This window comes from Dama dama, chromosome 14 (assembly GCF_033118175.1).
Source record: "Dama dama isolate Ldn47 chromosome 14, ASM3311817v1, whole genome shotgun sequence".
Taxonomy (NCBI): Eukaryota; Metazoa; Chordata; class Mammalia; order Artiodactyla; family Cervidae; genus Dama; species Dama dama.
Window position 1 is genome coordinate 36,069,687 of NC_083694.1, and position 22,500 is coordinate 36,092,186.

Below are 22,500 nucleotides of genomic sequence, written 5' to 3' on the forward strand. Positions count from 1 at the left end.
AAAAGTAATAGCACAGAGTCCAACGCAGACATAGAGAAGACTGTGCTATGGCTGGGAATACCATGATGAGCAAGAAAAGCCAGATGCACACTTTAAAGATTTAGATATTTGAGTTCTGTAGTTCTTACAAAGCACTTCCACAATTATTATCTAACCTAATCCTCACTACAGCCTCATGTGTTAGGCAAAACAAGGATGACTGTTCTACTCTGCACAGGATACTAACAAACCCTGATTTCTCACCAGTGTTCTTTCTGCTTCACCCCTTGATGCTATTCTAAATACAGTAAGTCCACTAGGTACAAATGAGTTCCATTACCAGAGTGCATTAGTAAGTTCAATTTGTTTGTAAGTCCAACCAAGTTAGCTTAGGAACCCACCAACACAATTGGCTATACGGTACCATACTATAATAGGTTTATTATACTTTTCACACAAATAATACATTAAAAAATAAACACAAAAAAATACAACACCTTGAAAAGCACAGGAGAACCAGTTATATCACCACTGCTTTTATGCTTGCTTCCAGATATCCTGAGCTTGAAGTAAAGATACTGTGCTCTGTACTTTGTACAGTAATGTACACAAAACACAACCACTTGTAGAGTTATGAAAGTGTACACCAGACACATGAACTAACTTACATAATTGGACACACAAATGCACACTTGTGTCTTTGAAAGTTCACAACTTGAAGGTTCCCACAGATGTCACCATGTAAACATTTCCCATTAATTACAAACTTCTTAGGCAGTTACAAAATATAATAGCACCTTAAGTGTTATAACAGTTTCTAACTCACTGTTGCAGACTTCCCCACAAAATTCTCATCAAGCTACAAAGACGTCTAAGGAAACTTAAAGTGGCTGCTATTTGCTCTAATCCTTAGATGGCAGAGGTGTGAATCACTGATTCACCACTGTTGATAGAGAAAAGACACATTTCAAGCAAAATAACTGGCCTTAAGTAGGCATGGTAGTATTTCCAATGTTACTGTTCTGCAGGTGTATTCTCACAAAAAGAAAAACAACCTCAACATGAAAGGAACTTAGGGAATTAACTCCACTTAAGAACACATGTATTTAAAAAAAAAAGAAAAGAAAACTATTGAAAATGGCACAGGGAGCTTCTTGATGCTTTTAGTGTGGGGGAGTTGAAGAGTAAGGACTTGTGACTGTTTTAACTTTTTTAGAGGGAGAAAGAAAAAAATTGCAATGGGTAGGTCCAATTTACAACCAGGACTAAAACTGAGTAAATTCTATGCTCTCTTTTAACATTGAAATTCTATGGCTTTATATATGAATAGAGCAGGGGAAGAAAGGAAGGGAAGTGAGACTTCAGAAGATTACTTAAAAATGCAATGAAGGAGCAAACAAACATCCCTCTAGTGCATCAGTCATTACAAGCAAGATGTGATGCATTAACAACAAATCCTTAAATCTCAAAACTTTGAAATAAGACAAAGACTGTTCCTCTTTCGTGCTATATATCCTTTGGGAGTTAAGCTCTGCTCATCACTGTTACTCAAGGCATCCAGGCTAATGGAACAGCCATGTTGAAAGTTTCTCCTTACCATACAGAAGGAAGTGAAAGTTCTATGGGATCTCATGCTACCGCTAAGTCACTACAGTCCTGTCCGACTCTGTGTGACCCTATCCCTGGGATTCTCCAGGCAAGGACACTGGAGTGGGTTGCCATTTCCTTCTCCAATGCATAAAAGTGAAAAGTGAAAGTGAGGTCGCTCAGATCATGTCTGACTCTTCGCGACCCCATGGGCTGCAGCCTGTCAGGCTCCTCCATCCATGGGATTTTCCAGGCAAGAGTACTGGAGTGGGGTGCCATTGCAATTAAATCCTCTGAGCCCAGAAAAGACACTTGCTACTTTGGTTCACAGTTCACTGACCAGAACTAGTCACATGTTCCCAACCAACCACTAAGGGGCCAAGAAGTTCAATCATACCATGTACCCAAAGGGCAGAAATTCCAAGTTACTCCCTAAAGAGCACCATCATCCACCAGTTCAGTTTCTTAGGGCCTAGGTTTGTTTCAAAAAGGGGCCCAGATAGATTTCACCATTCCAAGGCCTCAAGTACAACTAATTGACAATAAACCCTAAAATTAGAAGAAAAAAAAATTGAAGGTGTTGTTGAAGGCCAGTGTTTTCATTTTTAATTACTTTAAGTTTCTTGATAATTATGGAAAATAAGATGTTATGATCAATGGCTAGGTTTATACACGACAAACACTATAAAATTTTTGTTTCCACTTATGTTAGCAGCTTGCCTGGTAAGGCCCTGAGACCTCCTTGGTGGGAACCAAGGGGGATGTATAATCAAGGTAAGTGCTTAAGTACTGGGGTTTGGGACACTGATCGTGTCCCTGGTTCTCAAGGTATCCATGACTCAATATCAAACATATTTTGATTTTTAAAAACACACTTGAACTAGTAGTAGTCTTGAAGCCTTAATTTCGGGGTAAAAATTAAAGCTTTGAAATCATCCAGATACTATCGTCTTCATAGCTACAGGAAGGCAGCTGAGCTCAAAAGCCAACAATGCTGTTTCGGTGCCAAGACTTCAATAAACCAGAAACAAGGCAAAGGGTGAGTATTGTGAGCCAGCAACAGACCCAACAATACAGAAGGCCCTCTGAATGTAGGGCTAAAGGCTGTAGTGAAACTGTGTTGAAAATCAAGGGGGAAAAAAAAAAAAAAGATTTGTCTTTCCAGAACCTTCTCCATGTTTCAGTCTTACCAATCAGTCTTGGAGTTTAGTCTCTGTACCTGTGGAAGTCATTTCAATATTGTAAATCAAAAATCAAGACACCTTATCTGGTCTAGCAATAGCATCATCATCATCCCCATCACAGCCATCTGCAACGTGTGTACTACGTACAAAACTCTATACAGATTGTTTCATCCAGTCCCCACCACAACTATATGAGGCAAGTATTAGTATGCTTATCTTAAACTGAGGAAATTAAAGGTTTATAAAGTTAAATAACTTCCCCAAGATTACTCTAATAGTGCCTGGTGAAATGTTACTTAAACCCAGGACTTCTGATGCCAAAGACTGTGCTCCTTCCATATATTTGTTATATTTCCCAAGTGCCTTGGCAATCATCTGCATTCAAGTCTTTAAAGATGGGAAGATGGGATGGACATTTACATACTACTACATATAAAACAGATAACTAATGGGGATTTACTCTATAACAAAGGGAACTCTACTCAATACTCTGTACTGACCTATATGGAAAAAGAATCTAAAAAAGAGTGGGTATATGTAAACGTATAACTGATTCCCTTTGCTGTATGCCTGAAACGAACACAACATTGTATATCAACTGTACTCCATAGAAACTGATTTTTAAAAAATAATAAAAGTATATAAATAAATTAATTAACACAGAAAAAACTGAATACTAATATGGGTGATGTATGATTTGGAAACAATAAGCATTTTCTCTAAATGAGAAATGCATCAAAATGTTAAAACATGACTCTTCGGTGTAGCAGCTGTTGCCATGATTGCCTTATTTTATTTACTCCCTCCTCTTATCTAGGAACAATGAATATGCTGCTATGACTCTCTAAAATAATTTCTCTTTTGCAGGGAAAAGAGTAAGCCTAAAGTACATATCACCAGTATTTATCTTAGCATTTCACTGTTGCAATTAATCAAGTTAAAATATAAATAATGGCTAAACTTAGATTGCAAATTCTGCATAACATTCCTTATCTCCTAGAACAGGGTTCATCCGGTGTACCCAGGATGCCTAGGACAACACTGGCTCTGGATCATATAGTTCAATTTCTGCAAACTCTTAACTGAGGCTGTGACTTGGCATCAGGAATTTCAAGTACATAAAGTAAATAACCAGATATAACCTCTGATTCTTTTGATTTAGGGAGGGGGGGCCCAGATTTTTCCTGTTTTGTTATTGTGCTTCAGGACAGAGTCACCTCACCAGAATGCCACTCCCTTGGTCTGTGGAGAGCTATAAAGTCACTCCCCCTCCCAAAGGACAAAGAGGGGTAAATGCTTGAGTACTTGTAACAGGACGGTAAAGTCAGATAGTATCAAGTCTTCTGTGTACACTGGTAAGTACATTGCTGGGTAGACTACTAAGTGGTTAATCAAGGGGAAAACGTGTATTCCTAATGCAAAGGGAAATCAGTACTTTTTCTTAAGAGCTTCCATTAATAGCTTCTAACTTGGTGTCAGACAATGCTTTGGGGGTTGTCTACCAAATGTTGGCATGAGCTCGGAGACAGGGGCAATGACCCCTCTCTTTTGAATCTGACCAGTTTATGTTGCATGTTGTCTTTTTTTCACTTAGTTAAATTCACAGGAGTGTAAATTTTAAGAGTTTCAAAACTCTCTTGTAAATATCCAGTTGAATGCCATCTGACTTACAGATGGAGAGACTGTCTGTCCTTTGTTATTTGCTAGCTTCCTCTCCAGTCAAGGGAATATCTGTGGCCTTGTAACTGGTATGGCGAATTTAGAACCTGGCAGAAATTTTTTTATCAGGTGGTTGTGTTAAGAGGCTGAGGGAGGGGGAACAGCTGCTGGGGGTTAGAAATCCCAGAGGATGGCCCTGCTCTAAGCCAAGTTTCTCACAAGTTTGTTTGGTTGTTCCCAAGGGCTAAGTGTACCCCCTCACTCACCCCCCAACTGCCATTTAACTAAATCTACTATCTCTGATTACTCCTGAAATGAACAGCCCCCTAAGGATATTGTACCATTGTACAGTCTGTGCCAATATTCATTGCTAAGAGAATGTATATGTGTGTATATGTCCATGTGTGAGAGAGAGGACGAGAGACACAACATAGGACAGAGAGACAGAAAGAGAGAAATGGGAAGGGGCGGGTGGGTAATGTACAAACAAAAGACTGGATACAAGCCTGTCTGGCTTCCCTGGCAGCTCAGAGGTAAAGAATCTGCCTGCCAATGCAAGAGATGAGAGTTTGATCCCTGGGTTGGGAAGATCCCCTGGAGAAGGCAATAGCAACCCTCTCCAGTATTCTCACCTGGGAAATCCCATGGACAGAGGAGCCTGGTGGGCTACAGTCCATGAGGTTGCAAAAGAGTCACGACTTAGTGACTAAACATGACTTAGCGACTAAACACAACTTAGCCACTAAACAAGAAGCCTATCAGCACCAGTGAAGATGGCTTCCTTTGAAATACATAGATGAGTCACACCAGAAACCTTTAACACTGGTTAACTGCTGGACTAGGTATAAGATAGTTTGCATTTCTTGACACCAGTAGATAAGGTATCCTGATCAATTAAAATATATTCAGAGGAAAGACTATAACCCAGAGATTCCCAAACCTCCTAGGTTCAAGGGGCTCTTTAGTGTGCAAGTAATTTTGTCATGGGGCCCCCAAGCTATAGTTCCTCTTATTAAATAGTCACATCCAAACAACTTGTGTATTTCTGTTCTTTGTATTTGTATTTTTATTCTGTTCTCTGTATTTATACTTTTGTTATTTTTCAATCAACCTTGTAGTTGTTTGAAATAATAATACACAAACTTAAAGGAAAATGGTATTTTTATTTTATACTTGAATAATCGCAATTACTTAATAATGAGGTGCACACAGCACTGCTCAACTCTTGGAATCAGATCAAATATTCATTTCCTGTTCTCCCTCAACTGTTCACTTTTTAACATTGCAAGAGTCAGAAACCTAGCTTTGCAAAGATGTTACGTCATGAAATAGAACACATCCCTATCTGATATAAAAATTGTGAACTACCTCCAGCTAATACTTCGGTATTCAACAGACATGGAGTATTACTATGCTTTCCTCAAATTTTTAAAATAACTCACACACAAAATAACTCTGCACACAATTCTGGGAATGACAGCCCTAGCTTCATGTTTTAACCCCCTATATCATCCTAATAAACCAACAGAGGCACTCAATCTGACTATGGTACATTATATTTTTGCATCTTACTTCTTTGAAGTAGAGGCAGTGATGTAAAATGCTTAGGAAAAGACTAGTGGTTTGTTTGTAACCCCCATGGTTAAAAATCAGTGACTTTGATGCAACTGACAGTAATTTCTCAACTCATTTAGCAATTTTGTGTTGCTTAAGTTATTTTGTTTGATGTTTTTTATAAACTCACTTTCATCCAGTGGACACTTCACCAATTTGGTCATACTTTTTATTTTTATTACTTTTTTCATATTTAGTCAGCTTTGAGGAGGCTTTCTTCATTGAAATAATAATGATGATGGTGATGATACGCTGCTTCTAAAACCTCTGGTAAAGGAATGGCCAAATTTTTATTGTATATTCACATTAGAAATAACAGTATTTTTAATAGTCCTTTTGCATTAGCATGTAAAATAACACTAATCAGTGGCATTAGAGTATTTTTCACCTTAATAAAATTTCCTACTCTGTTATCAATCTTTGTCTAACCTACAGCAGTCACTGACTAGAAATTATTTTTAGTTAAAAGAAATAATAAAAGCAGATAATACTTTTTCTAAAAAGCACTTATTAATTTTTTAATCACTTTGGTTTCATAGAAGTATCAATACTTGAAGGAATGATTGGAAGCATTAATTTTCATTAGCATGTGAATGCAGCATTTACCTTGAGTGCATATGTGCTCATGTATTCTCATGTTTGCTTTTCCAAGCATGAGAACAATTCATGTGAGACTATGGAAACACACCTAGTAGATCTGAAATGAAAACTTAAAGAAATAAAAAGAAAAGTCCTGAAGGGTGATTTGAAACCTACTTTTTCTCCTTTTATCTTTTCCTCTCTTTCCCTTTCTCTCATCATCAATTCTTTTATTTCCCTACTCATTTCCTTCACTTGCTAGAACACAATCTTTAGCTATAGTTGCCTCAATTCTCTCTTATTCCAAATAAGTAAACCCAAAATTATCAAGGCAGATATCTACAAAAATATCAGATTCAAGAAAATGTTCCTGAATATGTAAAAATAACGACATAGCAACTTCTATTCTGAGATAAGAATGTCCCAAGTACTGTGGTAAAGTGTTTTACACATCTGTTGATTCATTCCTACAACAGGTTCAACTTCTAGCTTTATTTTTTATTTATTTTTATTGAAATATAATTGCTTTACAATGTTGTGTTAGCCTCTGCTGTACAATGAAATGAATCAGCCATATGTATACATACATCACTTCCCTCTAGGGCCTCCCTCCCTGCTCTCCCCCACATCCCACCCATCTAGGTCACCACAAAGCACCAAGTTGAGTTCCCTGCACTCTACAGCAAGTTTTCACTAGTTATCTATTTCACATGTATCCAGTGTATTTTAACATATTTACTGTAAATATGTTCTTGCCAGGAAAATCCCATGGACAGAAGAGCCTGGCAGGCTACAGTCCATGGGGTCATAAAGAGTCAGAAAAAATCACACACATACACAGCAACATGCCAACCAAGTGTATATATGTCAACCACAACTAGCTTCATTTTAGAGAGAAGGAAACTGAGACACAGAAACAAATTACTTGTATAACATCACACTGCTGGCAATTAGCCAACACGAAACTTCCAGCTCAGGTCTGACTCCCAACTACCCTACTTTCCCACAAAAAATCCACAGGGCTGTTTACTTCTCCAAAAAGGCTGGCTGCATCTGGCCCACACCGAGTAGCAGTGATGACCTGGGGAGGGAATTTCTATGGATTGTACATTTGATAGAAAGTCATTTTGAGGACAGACTGTGACCCAGGATATTAGCTCCCAGAAGGTATTTACTCAATTATTTTTTTAATTAAAAAGATATAAGGTGATGAATTAATTCATTTTACCTGTCAGGAAATCAACCCATTGCCATTTATGCAACTACTAGTCCAAGCCAAGCATGCAGCTAGATGCTATGAGAAAATTAAGAGACAAGTCAAAGAAAATGGCCTTCTGTGAAGAAACATATAAGCTTATGCAGAAAGAAGACTAAACACATACAATTCAGTGAATCAACAGAGTAATGTAGTCCCCTCATGTGGGGAACAGGCTATTTCTTACAGGAGTCAAAAGAAAAGCCCTCCTGAGAGTCAAGCCTCCGTAAAGTCAAGTGGTCATGATGCCTCTATGGCCAATCTCTGGCCCTTACTCTCACTGCTACCTCTCTCTGGAGGGCACTTCCTCCACTCCTCTGCCCACAGGAATTCTTTTCGTCATTCAAAGCCTGGAGCAAACAGTACACTTCTGTCTTGCTTTCCCACCTCCCCAAAGTCAATATTAATACCTCTTTCATCATGCTCTTGTTGCAAAGCACACATGAAACATATCTCTGTGTTAGCACTTGACACAGATTGTGGTATTTATTTTCAAATCTTACTTTCCCACTGAATGATAGCTAAAGAAGGCATTATGCCTTATTGATTCTTTTGTACCCCTGAATACCTTGCCTAGGGTTTAGCAGCATAGAAGCCCCTCATTGAGTGTTTGAAGGGTAATTAATCAGAAGATGAATCATAAAATCTGTCTTGAGAAGACCCTATAGGGCATTAGATGCCACCCTCCACATTACCTACGAATTTCCTACTTACAAAATCTCCCCCAAAAACCATCATACAGACTGTCTGAACAAAATAAATAACAGAGCTTGAAATGTTGGAAAGTGCTTATATTGACCTAAAATTTGCCTCCCTATAACATCTTCGAATCCATAATTGGCCATAATTCTTATCCGTCCATGATGATTCTTCAAATGTTTAAAGGCAGATATTTAAAGTACTGTGTCAGGCCCTTGGAATAAGAGTCAGTACAGATACTCTCTTTTATAAAGTGAGCTCAAGGCAATTCCATCAGCAGCTAGAGCATGACTTCCCCCAAAGGGAACCCACTAACTTTCCCCGGTAAATCAAATCCAGTTGGAGCAAATTGGCTCTATAACACTTTCACATGATACCTAAACAAATGAGCCTTTTCATTTCATTCAAGAAACATTTGTGGGGACTTCCTTGGCAGTCCAGTGATGAAGACTGCACGTCCACTGCAGGCGGGCAAGGATTCGATCCCTGGTTGGAGAACTAAGATCCCACATGCACAAGGAGTAGCCAAAAAAATAAAAATTTTAAAAACACATATATATTTTAAAAAAGAAATATTTGGGGGAGCTAAGCATCAATTACATTATGTTCCAAGTGCAGCCCTAGACCCTGGGGTCACAGCAGAGTACCAACCAGATGAAGTCTCTGTACTTGAACTACTACTCTGGGTCTCAATCCTGAAAAACAAAAGATGTATATTCAGTTTTGTGGAACAAGCTCATCTGTGAGACAAGGAAATGCAAATGTCCAGGAAGATAGTATCTTTGAGGTAATTTTGCATCTACTCTTTGATCCATCTGGTTTAAAATTTTACTAACTCAGGGAGAGGAAAATGTCACAAAAAAATTTGGGGGCACAACACCTAAAATCACATGATAAAGAATTAAGCTTGTGCGTATTGACCAAAATGCTATAAGAATTTAAAGAACAGAGGCTCAGTGATGGGAAAGGCAAACAGGAAGCTGATTTAGGGAAATGTTTTTATACTTACAATAGCTTCTATTTATTGAGCACTTTCTATTGTGTGTTTTTATTGAGTGTCCCAGGAGCACTTCTAAGCCAACTGCCATGTGTTGTTGACTCACTTGATTCTAACAAAACCCTGCAAGGAAAACACTACTACTTTCTTCCCTTTTTATGATACACAGAGGAGTAGAATAATTTGCCAAGGTCACAGACAATGTGGTCCAGAGTCTGGTTACTTAACCCAGGGGTTCCCAGCCCCCTGTGGCCTGTTAAGAACCCGGCCACACAGCAGGAGGTGAGCGGAGGGTGAGTGGGCAAGCAAGGATGGTGACCTTTCATCTGGCCCTGGCCATTGCTCCCCATTGCTTGCATTACCGCCTGAACCATCCATACCTCCACCCTAATCCCTGGAAAAACCGTCTTCCATGAAATCATTCCCTGGTGCCATAAAAGTTGGAGACCACTGGCTTAACCAGTACATTATATTGCCTCTCATCATTCGTACAAGTTCATGTTAACTCATGGCCAAAGTCAGATACCCTTCCATCAGTGCCAACAGTGACACAATGGTTTCCTAGAGGTGAATCAGGACTCTGTGGAGACAAGAGGAGAATTCTCCATGCCTACCTTTCCAGCCCACACCTTCTCTCTCCCACTGGTGACCATCCACTGGCAGCAGGGAGGAGAAGGATGACAGCGCAGCTGGGATGCTGGCAGTTTGCCAGAGACAGGGAGCTGCCCAGGGCAGTGTTGTAACAGCACCTGTAGTGGCCACGGTGTCTTGGCTCTGCATCTCAACCCCACTCCACCAGCTTCTAGGTGACCTTGTATCACATCTCACCAATCTGAGATTCGATTTCATGTGTTCATAAAAAACTGAGTTTGCCAAGGTGATCCTTTCCCGGTCTCCTGCTCTATTATTTCACTCAAGGGTTTGTGGAGGAAGGCTGGAGACAGCAGCACAGTGCAGAACGCAAAACTCCATGTACTAAAGAATCCAATTTCAGCCGTTCTGCCAAAAGCCACAGACTTGACAACTGTACTGTTATTTAGAACCAGTTCTGCGTGAGGGGATGGGAACATACGAAGCACAGGGTTAAACCAGGGTTAAACATTTCTCTCCTCGCATTCACAACACCAGAAACCAGCTACCAAGGATTCAAAAGGATCATAGCGGCTGTACTAGTTTGCATTCCCACCAACAGCGTAAGAGGGTTCCGATCAAATCCCTTAATCTTTCCAATTCTTTTTCCTGGTTCGCTAGAGCAGCCAAGGATGGGGTGGGGCTTTCACTTGAGAATAAATGGTTCTGCTTCATTGCCCCACACAGGACAACATGGCCAAACGAGTTGCGATTGTGGGCGCTGGGGTCTCTGGCCTCGCTTCCATCAGGTGCTGTCTGGAGGAAGGGCTAAAGCCCACCTGCTTCGAGAGGAGTGAAGACCTTGGGGGGCTGTGGAGATTCACCGTAAGTAGGGTTTCAGTGACTTTGTTGTGTGTCTGTTGGAAAAGGGTTGACTGGTGCAAAAAGAGATTGAATTTCTTCCACAAGGGCTGGTGCCCATGAGAAGGAGCTAGAAACATCTGCTGAACAGGGGGACAGAAAAGGCCATTGAAAATGATTTTTTATAAAAAGAAGCAGGGCACAGCCTGAATTTGGGTGGGAAGTGTATCAGCTGCCTTATAAACTACACCCAAAACCAAGATAAAGAAAGTTGCCCACGAAGGGTAGAAGAGGATGAAGTGGCTGAGACAAGCCAGGAAAGCTCAGGACAAGGGAGGAAAAGAGCAGAACTCTGGGGGTCTGAAGCAAGAAACTGCAGTGTGGGGGCAACGGTATGAATACAGTGCAGGGATTTCTGCCTCTGCCTGCAAGACTGAGCTGCTTATACCAACTTCTTTTTCCAGCCCTGCTCTATCTGAAGTAAAGCAGCATAAGACTCAGTGTAGGGGGAGTTCTGTGCTCAAGGTCTTGTGGTCCGGCAGTTGCAATCCATGCCAAGAACAATCACAAGTAAAGGAAGTGAGTTTGGAGAATTTTTTGTTGCTGGAGGAAAATAAAAGTAATATTCTCAGGACTACAGTATGGATTGGAGAAGGGAGGAGGGAGGATGGAGGAGAGGGAACTATAAAGCCCACCCTTGACTGGCCTGGGACCCAGGAGAATCACAGGGGCCCTGCTGGAGGTCACTGAAACCCTGTGAACTCCACGGCTCAGCCAGAGAGTTTTTTGCATCAGATTTCCCCAAACCTTCTATTTTTCCTTTTTCTCAGGAGAACAAGAACATTTCCCATGAGCTTTAAATGTGCTAAGAAGAACGATGTCAGGAAGAATGAAAAGGAGCAAGGTGTCAGATATTCTTGCCTCAGAGCCCCTAAGAGACTAAGAGAAAGACCTAGCATTCTCTTCTTATAGAAGGGTAGAACTCAGAACAGGAATAAAGCACTCATTTTCTAATTCAGTGAGCAAAACTCCAGAGAGGCCAAGGGTGCTAGTTTAGTCCCAGCATAAACCAGCTTGGCTCACATAAAGAAAAACTGCATATCTTGAAATGTGTCCAACCACCAAATGTGACCATCGATGCACAGAGACCTCCCTAAGGGGCCTAGGGAAAAGAGAACTTCTGTTCCTATGATTCAAACCACATACATTCCAATAGACAAGCAGAACCTGACATGTATGCCATAATTCTAGCCTCTCATGGCCATTGAAGACATTGCTAATCAAACACTATTAGGACTCAGGGACTCATACTCAGATGTTTGCGACTCTTTAGACTGTAGCCTGCCAAGCTCCTCTGTTCATGGGATTTTCCAGGCAAAAATATTGGAGTGGGTTGCTATTTCCTCCTCTAGGGGATCTTCCCAACTCAGGGATCAAATCCATGTCTCCCATGTCTCCTGCATTGCAGGAGATTCTTTACCTCTGAGACACCAGGGAAACCCAGTCAAACACTATGCCCTCCCCCTAATGAACCTCAGAATCCTTCTTAACACAATACCCCAGATTAGCACTAATTAATCTGATGGATTAGCATTAATCCATCAGAGTTGAGAGCTGGCTTGCAGATAAAACTGCCAGAATAGAGGGACAATTAGTAGAGTTATTTGGTTAAAGTAATCTCAGTCATAGCAAAATGTAAGCCCAGAGACCTTGGGATACCAGAGAAAAATGCCCCTTATGTCAATCACATATATCCAATTATTAACACACTAAAAAACCATTGATGAAGAATCAAGAGAAATATGTCTTAGATCCATCTCTGCCCAACTGGCTATGTGATTGGGCAGGTCAAATACCTATGCACAAAGCACTGTGAGGGACACAAAAATGAGAAACAGTCATCCTGCCCTGAGGAGCTACTATGAGACTGATAGAACAAGGGCAGGATCTTACAAGTCGGGAGCAGTACTCTGGGCATTTAAATGAGGTCAGGATTACATCCACTTGAGGGAAGCCAAGGAAGGCTTCATGGAGGAGATAGTGTGTGATGGACTCTGGAAGATTTCAACAGGCAAATGAGATTGAGTGGGAAAAACCAGGGAGGAGATTGTAAAGAAAAAGTACTGTGCTTGTTGGAAAATAAAAATAGCTTATTGGTATGTGGGGTATGTGTAAGAGAAAACATGGAAGAAGAGGACAGTGGTGGAATGTTTGAGGAATCACACTCCATTTAGAAGGAGCTTCCCTGGTGGCTCAGCTGGTAAAGAATCCACCTGCAATGCAGGAGATGAAGGAGATGCCGGTTCGATCCCTGGGTGGGGAAGATGCCTTGGTGGAGGGCATGGCAACCCACTCCAGTATTCTTACCTGGAGAATCCCATGGAGAGAGGAGCCTGGTGGGCTACAGTCCTTAGGGTCAAAAAGAGTCAGAGACAACTGAAGCAACGATGCACACACACACGGACTCCATTTAGAAAGCAATGGATAATAAGCAGAATTAATATGTCTTTCTTTGTGGCTGTTGTGTTTGTTTTGTTTGCATGATAGGAAGACCCATATGTGTTTACAGGTACTTGGATGACAGGAAATGATTGAATACATTAGTCCAAATTGAGACAAAATCCTAGCAGAAAAAGGAAGAAGTAGAATTGCAGACCCAAGTGGAAGGATTTGCCTTGGGAAAGTGCAGAGGCATACTTTCCTTGGAGACAGGAAAGGAAGGAAAAATGGACATGGACAAGAGATGCTAAGATGGGGGAAAGAAGACACAGGAGCAAACACAATGGAGGCCTCAATTCTTTCAGGAAAACACGGCATCTGTGGAGGCTGAAGAAGTCAGGGTGGAGAATGAAGGAAAAAAGAGGTCACTGTGAGGCAAGTGATAGCACATCAAAAGGATGATAAAGAGGGCGACCCAGCAGTAGCCTAAGTAAAACAGTATCCTTCTAACAATTCTTTTCAGTCCCCACTACCTCATCTGTAAAATGAGAACATGGAGTCAGTTTAAAAAATAGATAAAAGCTAAATTACTAGGATCTTGGGAGGCAGGGAAAATCACCTCCATCTTCATTCAGCAGCCCTCTCTTGATACAGAAGCCTCTTTAAGGCACCTCTGTACTACCTGGAGATTCCTCTAAAGCCTCTAAACTAAGTGACCTTAAAGGGAACTTTCAGCATGCTATGAGTCTCCTGAGTCTTTCTAGAGACATCCCTTCCAGCTCCTACCCCAGCAGATACACACACATACACACACACAAGATGGTTAGAAATGTCTTTGCAATCAAAGCAAGTGGCACATTCAAAACCTGTAGAATTAGAGAGTCTGTCCAGGCAAGGGCTGTCCTTGCCACAAAATGTACAAGGGTTATCTTTAGGACCTGTTCTGGATGGAAGGGGCCACAAAGCAAAAATAAACAGGCAAACTGCAGAAACCTAATAAAACAAATATGGAGAAGGTTTCCATTTACAAATGGAGAAATGCCTTCAACATTACAGAGATTATGAACTACTGCAGTTTAACCCAATATTCTTGTGGGCATAACTCTGGCCTTTTCTAGACCACAGTCTTAAAGAGGAAGCAGACAAAGGTTGCAACGGAGAAGAAAGCCCATCATTCATTGGGGCGGGGGAGGGGTTGGCAATGTTTCAAAAGAAAAGAACCCACTTGTGAGCACCAACTCCAGTGGCAGCAGGAGGTAAGTGTGGAACATCTGTTCTACAACCAACTCTCTCAGACTCTTGAAAGGGAAAGGAGGCTTAGAACAGTAACGCTAAAGGCTGATTATTCAACTGTAGAGGAATAATTGAAGAAAAACGTGCCAGGAATTATCCTGTCACTCATAACTAATATTGCTCTTAGAGTGTTTTAGGTTAGGAAGAAGCCTTGAGAAATAGCCTTCATGTAGAACCACACTGACATCATCTAGAGGTAATTATACCATGCTGACAGAAAGAGATGGGAATACCAGACCACCTGACCTGCCTCTTGAGAAACCTGTATACAGGTCAGGAAGCAATAGTTAGAACTGGACATGGAACAACAGACTGGTTCCAAATAGGAAAAGGAGTACGTCAAGGCTGTATATTGTCACCCTGCTTATTTAACTTATATGCGGAGTACATCATGAGAAAGGCTGGGCTGGATGAAGCACAAGCTGGAATCAAGATTGCTGGGAGAAATATCAATAACCTCAGATATGCAGATGACACCAACCTTATGGCAGAAAGTGAAGAGGAGCTAAAAAGCCTCTTGATGAAAGTGAAAGAGGAGAGTGAAAAAATTGGCTTAAAGCTCAACATTCAGAAAACTAAAATCATGGCATCTGGTCCCATCACTTCATGGGAAATATATGGGAGACAGTGGAAACAGTGTCAGACTTTATTTTTGGGGGCTCCAAAATCACTGCAGATGGTGACAGCAGCCATGAAATTAAAAGACGCTAACTCCTTGGAAGGAAAGTTATGACCAACCTAGACAGCATATTAAAAAGCAGAGACATTACTTTGCCAACAAAGGTCCGTCTGGTCAAGGCTATGGTTTTTCCAGTGGTCATGTATGGATATGAGAGTCAGACTGTGAGGAAAGCTGAGCGCCGAAAAATAGATGCTTTTGAACTATAGTGTTGGAGAAGACTCTTGAGAGTCCCTTGGACTGCAAGGAGATCCAACCAGTCCATCCTAAAGGAGATCAGTCCTGGGTGTTCATTGGAAGGACCGATGCTGAAGCTGAAACTCCAATACTTTGGCCACCTCATGTGAAGAGTTGACTCATTGGAAAAGACCCTGATGCTGGGAGTGGTTGGGGGCAGGAGGAGAAGGGGACGACAGAGGATGAGATGGCTGGATGGCATCACCGACTCGATGGGCATGAGTTTGAGTAAACTCTGGGAGTTGGTGATGGACAGAGGCCTGGCGTGCTGCGATTCATGGGGTCGCAAAGAGTTGGACACGACTGAACGGCTGAACTGACTGACTGACTGACTGACAGAAACACATTCTGCTTCACCCTTCACATCTCTGTAACAATAATCCTCCCCTGGAAAGACATTCTTCCTTCTGCGCATCAAGGTCTTTCCCTCCACACATGTATCCTTTTGCTTATTCCAGTTATTGAGCACCCACTATGTGCCTTGTGCTGTGCTGTACTTAGTCACTCAGTTGTATCAGACGCTTTGCAATCCATGGACTATAGTCCACCAGGCTCCTCTGTTCATGGGGATTCTCCAAGCAAGAACACTGGAGTGAGTTGCCATGCCTTCCTCCAGGAGATTTTCCCAACCCAGGGATCAAATCCAGGTCTCCTGCATTGCAGGCAGATTCTTTACCAGCTGAGCCAGCAGCAAAGCCCAAGAATACTGGAGTGGGTAACCCATCCCTTCTCCAGGAGAACTTCCCGACCCAGGAATTGAACTGAGATCTCCTGCATTGCAGGCGGATTCTTTACCAGCTGAGCAACCCAGCAAACCCATGAGGCACCTTATGTACCACATATTTTTGGATTCAGTGAGGGCAATGATTAAGTATAATACTTCACCCCTTAAATCATTGAAGGTTTCTTTAGGTGTATTCAGCCTAACTCTTACAGGGGCTGAAATGATCTGTTAAATGGGTACCTTTTTACTTCTTCTTAAAAACTTTAAGTTCAGTAATCTTAGTAGATTTCATTTTATTCATATATTAAACAAACATGTATTGAATTCATATCATCTTGGGAGAGATCCACCTGATAGGCCCCTACCCTCTCATGGGATTCCTCAAGCCTTCTCTGAGGTTTCCACAGTCCGCCTGTGCTGTAGATCTGAAGACAGATCTATAGACTGTGGACAGACTATAGGCTGTCTGACTATAGGGAAAAGAAGTGACAAAGTAAAATGGGCTCTGACTGTTCAAAGGAGAGGAAAAGAAGGAAGTAATTGTTCTTAAGAACAAGAGCTGTGAACAACCTAGCTCAGGGTTCCCCACACTCAGCATTGAGAGAAAGTCTCTATGTGTCTATATAGTAGTCACTTTAATTATTATTTTATATCCATTTTTTAAGTGAGAAAGGAGAGACCTCTGACCTGACAAAGCTTTCTTCCCATTGCCAACAATCTTCTCTGGAGGACACAGAACTTGAGAAAGTAAATCTCCATGGTAATTGTAGAAGAATAATGCAAAACAGTTAATATTTTTTCAGAGCTTACCAGGCACTGTTCTAAATGCATTAGAGCTATCATTTCATTTTATCCTAGGGTTATATGTACTATTGTTATTCCGATTTCGAGAGGAGAAAACTGAGACACAGAGAACTTAAGAAAATTCCCAAGGCCACCCAGCTAAAAATGTTCTGCTTGAATATGAACCCAGGCTGTCTGACTCCAGGACCTGTGCTGTCAAAAACTATACTCCATTCATTTCTAGAGTCTATGCCATAGCTCAGGAATAAGGGTACGCAAATCCTGGACTGTTCATGAAATCCCATGAAGTGTTCTACTGAATATAATGTCCTTATTATTGTATTGCAGCACCAAGTGAACCAAGAAACCAAAAACCCCTGCATTCTTGCCCTTATTATTTCCCCTTTCCCCTCCTCTCATCCAGGCTTCTCTGGTGGCTCAGACAGTAAATAATACACCCACAATGCGGGAGACCTGAGTTCGATCCCTGGGTTGGGAAGATCCCCTAGAAAAGGGGACGGCTGGCTACCCACTCCAGTATTCTGGCCTAGAGAATTCCATGGACAGAGGAGCCTGGCAGGCTACAGTCCACAGGGTCACATGTCCATGTCCAAAAGTTGGACATGACTGAGTGACTTTCACATACACACACCTCTCATTCAGTTGCCCCTTCAAGACAAAAATGTTTCCCCTAAGTGCCCTGAACAATTCTCAGGAAAAACATGCGTCCACACACAGCATACCATGGCAACTGGCAGACTAACACGGAGAGAATGCCAAGAGTGCTGCAGCCAGGGGTCCCAGGGCCTGGGAATCACTGGGACATATTTCACCGAGGCAAACCCTGGAGGGGAAGGCTCAGATCTTGCAAACCTCATTCCTAAGTGCCATGGACCTGTAATCTCTGTATATACCTTAAACACACCAGACCTTGTGTTTTTACCAAGAGATACAAGCAGAGGAGGAAAGAGACAGAGCATGTTGGATTCCACCCTAAAGGCTGACATCTGTAATACATTCTTTCACAATAGGCTTCAGTGTTACCTGTAAAGTTCTCTTCTTCCTGCCTTTTCAATTATCTTCCAAAATTTTGCAAAACAAAGTTGGTTTTGTTTTTTTTATTTTCTATTTTTGTTTGTGGGTTCAATTGTTTTAAGGTCTCCATGGCTTCATGACTTGTCCAATTTCAGTGCATCTCCACTGCTCTTGACATCTGTGATACATTCTTTGACATTAGGCTTCATTGTTTCCTGTAAAGTTCTCTTCTCCCTGCTTTTACAATTATCTTCCAAAATTTTGCAAAACAAAGTTGGTTTTGGTTTTTTATTTTCTATTTTTGTTTGTGGGCTCAATTGTTTTAAGGTCTCCATGGTTTCATGACTTATCCAATTTCAGTGAGTTTCCACTGCTCTTTGATTTTTAAACATGCCATTACTAAATGCTTTAAAGTTTCTTGAACTATTTTTATGCAAGTCTTTACAACATGATATTATACACATCTCTACCCTTCTTTAACAGTGTATATTCCAAATTTATCCTTTTATTATTGCTAACTAGAAATCATCAGTATTAACAAAGTATTATTTACAATATGATGCTCTCAGATGCCAGAGAAAAGTGAATGAGCTTTGGTCACACACTAACTGATCCCAAAATGTTTATAACTGATGTTTCTCTCCTTACACTATAGTTGTTTCCCTTGCTGTTTGCTCTTACTTCTTGATATTACAGCTCTTTAGAGCTATTCACATTCTCTTCATTCCTATAACCCAGAAGAAACTTGATCATGTTTAACAACATCAAACCAACACTAAATTTAGTTCTAATACCTGGCTTCAAGTTTAAGGATGGTCTAAAGCTGTGCTGTCCAGTAAGATAGCCATCAGCCATATGTAACCGTGGAATGTAGTCGATTTGACTAACGAACTGAATTTTTTATTTCATTTCATTTTGATTAATTTTAATTTTAAAACCAATACCTAATTCAGTTATTGGAAAATTTTTACGCATTTGTTAACAATTTTGGTATGCAAATCCACTTTTTCCAGTGAAAATGTAGCATTTGGATTCAGATTTGTAAAATATACACTAGACTTAAAACACTTAATATGAGAAAAAAAAGTTCATACTTCATTAAAAATTTTGATTGATTACATATTGAAATTATAAAATTTTGAAATCATTGAGTATCCTCTTTACCTTTTTTAATGTGGCTATTGGAAATTTTTAAAGTACATGTGTGGGCTACGTCCCACTCCTATCAGGTAGGACTGCTGTAAAGTCTTGTTACTCAAAGCATGGTCCATGACCAGTAGCTGTGATTCTCGAGCTGTGGAAAAGAATCAGGTTTGTTTGTTTTAATTTCCAAGGAAGTATAGACAATTATATTTGTGACATACAATAAAAAGAGCTATAATAAGGTGAAAATGAAACAAAACATAAATTCAAATTTCTTTGAAAGTATGTACAAAGCAATTACTGTAGAGAATCACTATTGTACTTGTAACTTTTGCCTAACAAAACATTATGTGTGAAATACCAGTTCTCCATTAAACACTTATAGGCACACTTTCTCTATGCATTGTACATATTAACACTTAAGGCTTATAATGTGGTAATTAAGCTTGCTTCTTGTTTGTCATTTTATCTATAATCTGGATTGGATGGGGGACAACACTCCTCCCAAGACATAACATATATCTAAACCGTTTCTAAGTTTTGTTTAACAGCACACATAGAGAAATGAGACTCACAGAATATAAGAATGAAATGAAAGAAAAAAATTCAAAGCAACCTCAGCAAGCTCAGGATATTCATTTTTTTAACTGCTATCCAAAATGAAGCAAGTGGCACTGTATTTTTAAAACTTATCTTCAGTCCTTTATCAGTAGTAGTCATTTCTGACCATTTATTCTATAAAGTTATAATCAAATATTAATTATATTCCAAATAAAATAGCTTCTAGCTTTTATGCACTTTTGGGTAGCAATTTTCAAACTAACCTTGAAATGTCACACACTGTAATGGAGTCCTACTCACATGACTACTACACAGTTCAAATCCCACACAACTCATCACATGACTTAGACAAAGCCAAGATGGATCCCGTTCATCACTAAAGAGTCCACATGCATGAATACTGAACAAAGTCGAATTATTGCTATAAAAGTTTTGAGATGCTTACCCTCAACTTCTGTACTTACATTGTCATAAACTGGTGGCAAAGAGTTCATACCAGTCTGGCTCTTTGAACAGCACTGCTTTAGATCTTCCTACAGAATAAAAGGTCAGGATTTAAATAGTCATCTTTCTCAGAAGCCATTTAGATTCTAGTTTTCTAGATATGTTCTGGATAAATGAGACTATCAGATGTGGAGCCACAAATAAGCAAGATAAGGTGAACTCATCAGTTGATGAGATCTGTATCATTAATTCAAACTACAAAGATATGTTATAATTTTATTTTCTGTTAGATTCACACCTTTTGAGGGAACAAAGTACATCCTCTCTATATGTGAGGTTTATGTTCACATTTCTACTTGTTCATAAAAATAACTTTTATTCCACAGGAAAAAGGAACTATACATATTCAAGATGACAAATAATATTAAAATACTAAGAACCTTCCCACTGAAATTAGAACAATCCTTTATAATACATCCAAAAAACAGACAATGTATATACCTAACTGAGTGAGTAAAACTGCCCACTATTCAGCCTTGTAGTATTAGTTGTCTGAGATGTTGTTATTTGCTAGTTACTTAAGTTCAAACCTGGATGGGAAATTTTTTAGCATTTTACCATTTGCAGTTGTCCAGTCTGGAAACCCTCGACCTGCTTCTTCTCCCAAACCTTAAATCTAATCAGTTTCACAATCCTATGCGTTCTACCTTTCTGCTTCCTAACAAATCCCACCTCTTTCAGTTTCAGCTGCCATTGCTTGTGCTCAGGTTCTCACTGGCAATTGTGTGGATTTGTGTTTCAAGTTCTCAACTAGCCTCATTCCCTTCCTTTCCGGATCCCTTTATCTTTTGTAAAACCAGAATTATCTTTTCAAAATTTAATACAAATCAATCTCTACAAAATTCAAATTCCTTAATTTTAGATACAAAATCCTTCATAATCTGAATGCCCTTTCTCCATAACCCTTTTGCCAATACCTCATGAAATCAACATACCTACCAACCGTTCATCATCTAGAAACTACTTTCTGAGTCTGTTGTATTTCCATATTCTCCTTTATTTTACAGTGATACTGTGTAAATCTAGACAGGTAAGTTTATCCTATGTTTGTTAGCACATAATGATGAAACTGTAATTCTGATCATGATATTCATCATTTTTCAAGTTAAGTGCAGGATACCAAATCCCATTAGGAAGTAGAAGGTTGCATACATAAATTGTCTCAGTCACCTTAATCTTAGTCAATGTTTCAAATGTCTAAAAATTAGTATTCATTTCATGTGTGTGCACGCAATATGCACACATGCATACATACTCATTTTCATGCACTGCTTGTATAGGAACATGTTGAAGAAGGCAGAGCCAGCCTCTACAAGTCTGTGGTTTCCAACACCTGCAAGGAGATGTCTTGTTACCCGGACTTTCCATTCCCAGAAGATTATCCAAATTACGTGCCAAATTCTCAATTCCTGGATTATCTCAAAATGTATGCAAACCGGTTCAACCTCCTGGAATGCATTCAATTCAAGGTAAGAAAGGCACAAAACATCAGTTAGCAGTCAGGAAATATTTCCTACCTATTTTGTGTCATCTCTCTCTACCTGGGGCTCTATAAATGAGAGAATGAACTGGCAAGACCAATGACACCTCGTTGGATTCTTTTTCCCCTTTTACTTACAATCACCCTAAGTAAATCTGGAGGTAGAAGTGAATATTTGGTCTAAGGATTCATGTGTAGAATTTTTTTTAGTTTGTAATGCTTCCATCCAAGTATCCAAGTGGACCTTAAAAATATCAAACTGCATTTTCAGTTTGGGCCAAATACCTATACACAGGGACATTGAGAACTTCCTACCAGCTCCTATGTTCTCCCTTTTTACTGTCCGTTTATAGAAATGGATGTGTGCACTGGCTCATACACAAGAGAATCTCACTTGAAGGAAAACTTTTCTAGATATCTTTGGAATTAGAAAAATCTTTGACATTGTTCTTCTCATTGACCATACCCACCTCCTTTCCCATTTTAGGGGAAGAGACAGCAGGTAGGTAGAAAGACAGAAGCAAATAAATATATCCTCTTTCTTTCTTCCTGTTTTTCCTTTCTCTGCAAGAAACACATGAAAATTCATGTGATTCTCTTCTCCTATTGCCCTCCCTATAAGAGGTAGGGATGGTTAG

The 22,500-nt window shown here is 40.1% G+C and overlaps 1 protein-coding gene and 1 long non-coding RNA gene across 2 annotated transcripts in view; one reads left to right on the plus strand and one right to left on the minus strand.

Annotated features, from left to right (window-relative positions):
- The window catches only part of LOC133069140 (uncharacterized), a 31,262-nt gene extending 9,493 nt beyond the window's left edge, over positions 1-21,769 (minus strand). Inside the window, exons 1-3 of the long non-coding RNA XR_009695786.1 lie at positions 21,638-21,769; positions 20,343-20,411; positions 19,339-19,468 (exon numbers count right to left, since the gene is read on the minus strand). This is a non-coding gene — a long non-coding RNA (uncharacterized LOC133069140). The remainder of the gene's footprint in view (positions 1-19,338; positions 19,469-20,342; positions 20,412-21,637) is intronic.
- The window catches only part of FMO1 (flavin containing dimethylaniline monoxygenase 1), a 33,255-nt gene continuing 14,818 nt past the window's right edge, over positions 4,064-22,500 (plus strand). The window contains exons 1-3 of the mRNA XM_061160305.1: positions 4,064-4,105; positions 10,871-11,008; positions 21,663-21,851. Of these exons, the coding sequence (XP_061016288.1) occupies positions 10,877-11,008; positions 21,663-21,851 (321 nt within the window). The 5' untranslated portion in view covers positions 4,064-4,105; positions 10,871-10,876. The remainder of the gene's footprint in view (positions 4,106-10,870; positions 11,009-21,662; positions 21,852-22,500) is intronic.